This window comes from Varanus komodoensis, unplaced genomic scaffold (assembly GCF_004798865.1).
Source record: "Varanus komodoensis strain SLA01 unplaced genomic scaffold, ASM479886v1 scaffold28, whole genome shotgun sequence".
NCBI classification, from domain to species: domain Eukaryota; kingdom Metazoa; phylum Chordata; class Lepidosauria; order Squamata; family Varanidae; genus Varanus; species Varanus komodoensis.
Window position 1 is genome coordinate 12,984,287 of NW_025335727.1, and position 8,423 is coordinate 12,992,709.

At 40.2% G+C, this 8,423-nt stretch overlaps 1 protein-coding gene across 1 annotated transcript; it reads left to right on the top strand.

The window, feature by feature from the left end:
• Positions 1-568: 568 nt before the first annotated feature.
• Positions 569-1,282, top strand: ARL14 (ADP ribosylation factor like GTPase 14). Its single transcript, XM_044434372.1, has one exon. It carries the CDS (start codon positions 640-642, stop codon positions 1,216-1,218), a length of 579 nt encoding a protein of 192 aa, XP_044290307.1. The 5' UTR covers positions 569-639; the 3' UTR covers positions 1,219-1,282.
• Positions 1,283-8,423: the final 7,141 nt, after the last annotated feature.

An 8,423-nucleotide genomic window follows, 5' to 3' on the forward strand; every position in this document is an offset into this window, starting at 1 on the left:
GGATGATCTTCTCGCTTTGGATGGGGCAAGGGCCAGGGGGCTGCCTGCTGTGAGAGGTCAACACGCAGCCCCCTGCACCTTTCCACAGGCCAGCCGGGAAGCTGCAATCATTGCACAATGAGAAGGGATGGCCTCTCTGCCTACACCCTCCTTCCTCCTGGGATGTCCTCTGGGAAAGGGAAGTGAGGGAGCGAAGCATCCCAGATGACCCTAATACTGTGTCAGGGTTATGGGTACTTTGCAAAACAACTGTCCTAAGTTGTTGCATTTTGTGCACTTATCCATCATGAGTTATACCGTTCAGGAGAAAATGAAAGCATCCATCAGATTTTTGTACACACCCAACTTTGTCATTAATTGACCTCTGGTTTGTGGGAGTCAACACTGTTAAGTTAAACTCCACCTTTTATGTAAACAGTAAAGGTTCTGATTTCATTGTGCAATGCTGATAAAGTCACGGAACAATCCCATGAATGCTGTTCTTCATGCTACAGAGCAAAGCCTGGTCTCCTTTTTTAATTCCTTTACTTGCCATCTTTGCTTTGAGATCTATAGAAAATAGATCACTATTTTAAAAAAACAGTCTAATAAAATAACATTAAGAAAAGAAGAAAGGAAGGACAATCTCTTGCAGAGAGAATGGGTCTCATACATTCTAAACAGTTTAAAGCGGAACAAGCCCATATTCTAATGCTTGGGCTTGATTCAGCAGGGAAATCTACACTTTTGTACAAGCTAAAATTTGACGATGTCTTCCTAACTTCGCCAACTGTTGGCTTCAATGTGGAGATGATTGAAACAAGAGAAAACATCGCCATAACCCTCTGGGATGTTGGTGGCCAGCACAAAATGAGGACCGCTTGGAGCAGCTATTTGGAAAACATACATAGCCTGGTCTATGTTGTGGATAGTAGCGACAAGTGGCGCTTGGAAGAATCAAAAAAAGAACTGGAGGTGATTTTGAAGAATGACAAGACAAAGAACGTGCCTCTGGTTGTATTAGCAAACAAGCAGGATATTCCTGGAGCTTTGGATGCGGAGGAAATAACTAAGAGACTCAACATAAAGAAGCATTGCCATGATCGAAACTGGTATGTACAGCCCTGTTGTGCAATTACAGGGGACGGTCTGTTAGAAGCAATGAAGAAAGTGACATCATTTGCAAAAGCCCACATGAAATCACAACAAGAAGCTTTTGCTATTTTCAGGCAAAATTAACATAACCTAATCTGACCCAGGCAATCAACTGTGCAGAGTTGGCCAGGACTGGAAATCAGCCTTTTAACTGAAATCTGCTTTTTCAACATGCTTTTCAGACTTTTATAAGACAGAATGTGTTTATACCAGGGCAGTTTATTGTTTTACTGTATTTGCTCCTTTGCATAATTTTTCAGAAATACTGTTTTACTGTATTTTAGTAAAATAGACATTTTTCAGATGAAGGTTTGTTATAAAATCATCATTCATATTTCATGGGCAATCCAGATGATCCACATCTTAATTTTGTAATCTACCTCACTGCCTAATGATTCTCCCAACTTTTCTTGATGGTGAAGAAAAGAAAAAAAGGAATGGAAAGCTGGGTGGGAGGAGTTTTCCCTGGAAAAGAAGGGGATGGTGTGTTGAAAGTACTGGTTATTTTGTGCTGAACTTTCTATAGAACCATGTCCTGCAGCCCTGAGCCATTCAAAACAACAGAAGCCACTTATTAAATTGATTATTTTGCTGCTTTACTCTGGAACATTAAGTACATAATAACTAATGTACTTACTTATTAAAAAAAAGCCATGCCGGAACAGACCAAAAGTCCATCTAGTCCAGCCATCTGTACACAGTGACAAACCAGCTGCCCACAGGATCACTTAAGCAGGAAGGGTGCAAAGCCTCCAGCTGCCCAAGCAGTTTTAGCACCTGTACTGAAATTACCTGCTTAACTTTGTGGTTTGCTGTGGTGGTGTTTTCTCTCTTTTTTTAAAAGAATGTTAATGGCATTCCAGAAGAGCAGATTTGTGCAAAGGCAACAAATAAAATAAAAACTGTGAGACAGCCTTGTGAGAGTGGTGATGGGTCGGAAACCTAAGTCTTTTTCCTTTACCTTTTCCTTTTCCACAGCAGTGATGTGCTGCTGAAAGCATGGTGAATCTGATTAGTCTTTTAAAAACAAAATTAGTATGATTGTTTCAGTTATCCTAAAGTCCTAGTGTAACCAAGATGTATCACTTGGTTTGAGAATACTTAGGAGGGAACAAAATTGTGACAAAGATGATACCATTTCTTTAATAAAATATGGGTACAGAATATAAACAATATATACACCGGGGGTCCTCAAACTTTTTGAATAGGGGGCCAGTTGAAAGGTTGCGGTGACCGTAGCGGGCTGGTGAGGTGGGGGTGCCTGGGGCACGGGCCGGTGAGGTGTCGTTGGGCGTGCGTGAGGCGGCATCGGGTGTGTGCTGCAGCGGCTCGCTTGCTCGGAGATCTCCCAGTGAGTCCAAAACCATCTCAGAGCGTGCGAGCCACCACCTCCCCGCCCATGCTGTGAGGCAGTGGCAAGCGCGCGCATACGGGAGGCAGGTGGCGGCGGTGGTGGCTTGCTCACTTGGAGACCATCTCCGAGTGCATATGGGAGGCAGGTGGCAGTGGCGGCTTGCTTGCTCAGAGACCATCTCTGAGTGAGCAAGCCACCACCTCCCCGCCCGCACATTGGTGGTGCAGGCCGAATCCATCCCGTGGGCCATAGTTTGAGGACCCATGATATAAACAATATACACCCTCCTTATCAGTGGCTATATCATCCTCCGAAGTTGCCCACTGGATGAGCAAGCAATGAGTACCAATTCTGCTCCCCAAGCCAAGAACAAAAGAAAGCACCTCTTGCCAGAGGTTTTCCTCTCTGCCACTGTTTTGCAGCCTATCAGTACACAGGCTTAAATCCTCCTTCCTGGGAGAGGCTAAAGCTGGTTCAGTAAAGGAAACAGTTTTGGTTCTCAGGAGACTTTTAAGGAATATACTCTACTTGAGGAAAGCAGCTTCAAGGCAATTATCTCCGGTGCTCTTCCTAGCAAGCTAAAGTTCATACCACACAGGAACTATCCTGGGTTCTGGACCCTAGAAAAGTTCACTACACTATCCTCTGAACCTTAATAATTCCTTGCCATTCTTCCAGTACAGCCCATGCAATAAAAACAACTACTTCATTCAAATAATTTGCCTAATTTTTAAAATTAGATTTATATCCCATCCTTTTTCTTACAACATTCTCCTCCTGTTGCTGTCAATTTTATCCTCATAACAACATCCCTGTGGGGTAGGCTGGACTGAATGTCTGTGACTGGTCCAAAGTCACCCAGTTGGTCCCATGGCTGAGTGGGGACTAGAACCCAGATCTTCTGAGTCCCAGTCCTGCACTCTGAAACCACTGCACCACACTGGCTCTCTTTTATAGTAATTTGTATTCTTTTCATGTGTGTGGGGATTATGGGTGTAATAGTAGTGTCCCAGAAGTGCAGACTTGTGCAAAGATTATAAACTGAAGATTCCTCTTTCTCCCAGGTAACTTGAACAATCAAAACTATCCCGCTGCTGAAAGTATTTACCTGTTGACTCTTTAGGGGCTGGAATCTAAAGCATAATTACAAGTTTACAAGTAATTTGGGGCAACAAATTGACAAGACTGAACAGATATGTGAGTGGAAATATAGTCATACATAAAGTGGTAGCAGTGTTTATCTATTTTGCCAGACTTGTAACTTCTTCAAGGAAGGGTCTGGAATGGGATTCTAAGTGTTCCTTTAAAGTTGTCCAGGCAGCAGGAGTCAAGACAGAGGCAGCAGGACCAGGGCAAAAGATCTTGAGGCAAGACAGAGTCCAAACACAGTCCAACATCCAGTAGTGAAGTCAGAAGCAGGGTCATAAACAAGAAACAGGGTAAATCAGATACCAGTGGTACATATCAGAACAAGACAAGGGCATGGTTGTAAACAAGTCAAGGGCTGAGAACCAGGGATACAACAAAAGCAAGCAGCAGGTATCTAAGGCAGGATAATCGGCCAAGGTTCAGGAGCAATAAAGTTGTGGCCAAGGAGGCAAGGGAATACATGGCAAGGGGAGGCAGGATTCAGCAAGGGTCAGGTAAGATGCAGAAGGTGAACCATAACTAGGAATAAAACCTGCATTACTGAGGCAGCTAGTGGAGGAAAAAGCTTGCTTTCATGTTGCTCTTTCCCCAGGTCACCTAGTGGGCACTCATCAGATCCAGCAGGGTCTGTGATCAATCCTGCAAATACTATGCTTGTTCTGGTTCTGGTCACCAGAGCGACAGAGCAGTCCAAAGGTACAGAATTGTTTATTTATTAATTAAAGCCTTTATTTCACTTTTCTTTTCCCCCTTCAGTTCTTCCCCTCTGTTCCAAATATTTCAAATACTTGGAATTTCTCTAAGCCTGCAGATACGTTCTTCTTTTCAGTGACTATCTCCTTTTGGCTACGTAAGATTCCTCATTCAGAGAGTTAGTTCGCAACAGTAACTTTAGAAACTTTACGTTCTTATCTAGTTCTAGCTTTTCAGAAGAGTGCCATCTGGTGGGTCATTAAACCCATTGCAATTAGAAACAACAATGTAATGGGTTGGAATGAAATACATCTTATTTTTACTGATCAACAAAGCCAGAATCATGCAAAACATCCACCACCACCACCTCACTGATATTTTCCTGTTAATTGAGACAAGTAGAATGGTCTGGTTCTTTCAAAAGGAACAGGCTAGCTCACTGCTTAGAAAACCCACAGTTTACTCAGACTAGGCTATTTGTAGAACCAGTTTTAACATTTTCAATTTCTTATTGAGTTACATGGATACATGAGTGTACAACTTAAAACTTCAACATTAAATGTATAAAGCTAATTATTCTTTTGATGCAGGGTGGATTTGAGTTAAATCACTAGTCAAATTTAAATCATGGTTTTCTACACAGACTCATTCTCGCAGATATAATCTTCATATTTACAATCACATGAAAGTTTCATTTTTAGAATAACTTTTCAGATTAGTTTTACAGTTATATCAAAAATTACTGATTTGGTTATATTATAAGAAACATATCATGCATAGATAATTATGAAATTATTGTGAGATGTTTGCATTTTGCATGCCTGCCTGCCTTACCCATGGGTAAGACTTCCTTAAAATTCAAATATTTTCAGTGTCATTAAACCTTCATTAAAATATTCCCAAACTGGGTTTCTTTTACCAGTTTAATGGCCTACTGCCATAATGGGTTTTCTCCTCCAAGGAAAGAAAAACATGATAAACCTCAAGCTATACACAAGAAATCAAAGACTTGTGCAGTATTCTGATCAAAAGGTTTCACTTTCATTTTTACCACTTGTCCCTCCCTCCTCATACTTAGCTTCTTGTGCAGCTTTATTCCACTCTCAACAATCTTATTCATTGAATTTTTTGAAATTCACCACTTAAAAGGTAATGGTTCTGTGTACATTGATTTGCAAAGGAACAATGGGATTAACATCTTCAAGCCAAAATAAGCATAAAATAATCAACTTAAATTGATCTTCAATTTATTTGTCATGCAGCACTTTAGAAATGCTGCTATTCCACCAGACCTTTGCCTGAAATACTAATAGTATTAATCATTAATATCTTATTAATGAGCATCTTATGTTTTCTTTGATACAGTCTGTATTACTTTAGAGATTTTATATGATAGCTGCCTGCTCTGGAAGTTCCATTCCTTGCATAATAGGACAGGATATATTTTTCTAAATGTAAATAAAGCAAGCTGACTTGGAGATCTGGACTGAAAGACAGAGCATTAAAGAATAAACACATGCAATTTTGTTGAGCCTCCTCAGTGATAAAGAAAAAGCTCTTATTTCTACATTCTTTAACATGAAATACTTTTTTCTTTTCTCAAGAAAAATACTTGCAGAATCTGTTGTAGGATGATGTGAGACATGATGCATGTAGGAAAGTATTATGAAAACTAATGGAGGCAGTTGGTAGAACCAGACTAAAAAACAGTACCCCGTAAAACTACTCCAGGAATGGCACTGGCTTATCTCCCAAAGTGTTTGCTGGGTAAGGATGAAAACGAGAGGTAACGATGAATGTGGGAACTAAACGACGGGCACAAAGTAACAACAAATCATTAAGGAGTTCTGGAAAATGTTTCACTTACATCCATCACTAAGCAGGGTATCACTGTACCATTAGAGAAACTCCAGAAAAACATGAACAATTCATCACTGAAAAGATACTTATATTTTTACAAGATAAAACAACTCTCATAAATCTGCAGTAAGTGCTCTTAACTTTAAGAGATTTCCTTTGCTAGGAAAAACTTCAAAGAAACAGTATTTACGCAAACTATTCTTTTCCTGAAGTTTTGCCATTCTTAATACTGTTGCCAAAATTACATGAGCTTCCCTCGATTAGTTCTTTTCTGTCTCAGCTTGCACTGGGACCAAAGCAAGCGAGTCTCAGTTTTGTTATTTTGCAAATAATAGGGACACATCTAGATTAACATGTTCTAGCACCTGTTTATCACCTTTGCTGTCCATGGAATGCACAGGATTTCCACCAACACCACATTTCTAATCAGTCAGTTTTCTTCTTGTCTTGTCTAACATTTTCATTGTCCAACTTTCACAACTGTAAATTGGTACAGGAAAAATGATCACATGGAGACTAATCTGTATTTGGTTGGTTAAGCTGATGTTCTTGTTTTTCCACACTCAACTCATGCTTGTCACTGCCATACGACCTAGTGAAATTTATTGCTTTATTTCTCTTGGTTTGGTAGAACAGCATTATGCAAGATGAAAATATTGCTGAAGATATTTTATTTATGATGTTACTGATTAAGATAACAGAAAAAGAATGGCAGGATATAATTAATAAATTTTGTAATGGGAGATACATTTTAAGAGATGATAAAGATAGGGGTATTGGGTGTCTATAATGTAAAATTATAGGGATGCAGGTGGCGCAGTGGTTTAAACTGCTGAGCTGGTTCATCAAAAGGTCGCCGGTTTGAGTCTGCACAATGGGGTGAGTTCCCGTTGCTCTGTCCCAGCTCCTGTCAACCTTGCAGTTCGAAAGCATGCAAATGCAAGTAGATAAAAAGGTACCACTTTGGTGGGAAGGTAACAGCGTTCCGTGCACTTCGGTGTTTAGTCATGCTGGCCACATGACCATGGAGACTGTCTGCAGACAAATGCTGGCTCCCTTGGCTAGGAAATGGAGATAAGCACCGCCCTCTAGAGTCAGACATGACTGCACTTTAATGTCAAGGGGAAACCTTTTGTTGTTGTTGTTAGTCGCAAAGTCGTGTCTGACCCATCACGACCCCATGGACAACCCAGGCCTTCCTGTCCTCCACCATCCCCTGGAGTCCACTTAAGCTCACACCAACTGCCCCAGTGACTCCATCTAGCCACCTCATCCTCTGCCGTCCCCTTCTTCTTTTGCCATCTATTGTTCCCAGCATTAGGCTCTTCTCCAAGGAGTCCTTCCTTCTCATTAGGTGGCCAAAGTATTTGAGTTTCATCTTCAGGATCTGGCCTTCTAAAGAGCAGTCAAGATTGATCTCCTCTAGGACTGACCGGTTTGATCTCCTTGCAGTCCAAGTGACCTGCAGTAGTCTCCTCCAGCAGCACAATTCTTCGGCGCTCAGCCTTCTTTATGGTCCAACTTTCACATTTTTTCTCCCCCCCTCTTGTCTTTGGGCTAACTGGTGTACCTGTACTGCTTAACAAATTTCTTTTTTCTTTAAATACTGTATATACTAGCTTATAAGGCAACTGACATATCAGATGAGGTTGATATTTTGGGCTGTTTTTCTAGTGTCTGTTGCCTTATATACTGATATATATGGGTATTTTTCTAAAACATTTCCCGATTACATGTTCCACACATTATTACTCTATGTACTGGCATATAAGATGACCCTTGAAACCGAAAATAGCAAAGAAAAAATTGGGGCATCTTATATATGGTGATAATATGTACAAGTGACTGGAAGTATGTTTCAAAAAATACCCATATATTTCAGCCTATAAGGCAACTTGTATATAAGCCTAAGCTGCCATTTAAAAAAAAAAAACCTATTTAATTACTGACAGCAAACTCATGAATAATCAAATCTGAGTAAGTTAAACCTGTGAAAGCCACAGTTTGACTGTATTTTAAACAAATGCAACTGTTGCAAGCTAGTAATCTACATGTGAATAATACAGTCACAATAAATAACAGGACTGTAATATAAATAAATACATATAGCAATAATTATTAATATGGAAGTAGAAAAGTATCCTTAACTCATCTTGTATGTAAACATTCAAAAAGCAACAGTTAAGCTAACTTTTAAAACAGGTAAGTGTTAGATACATACCACTTCTAGTGA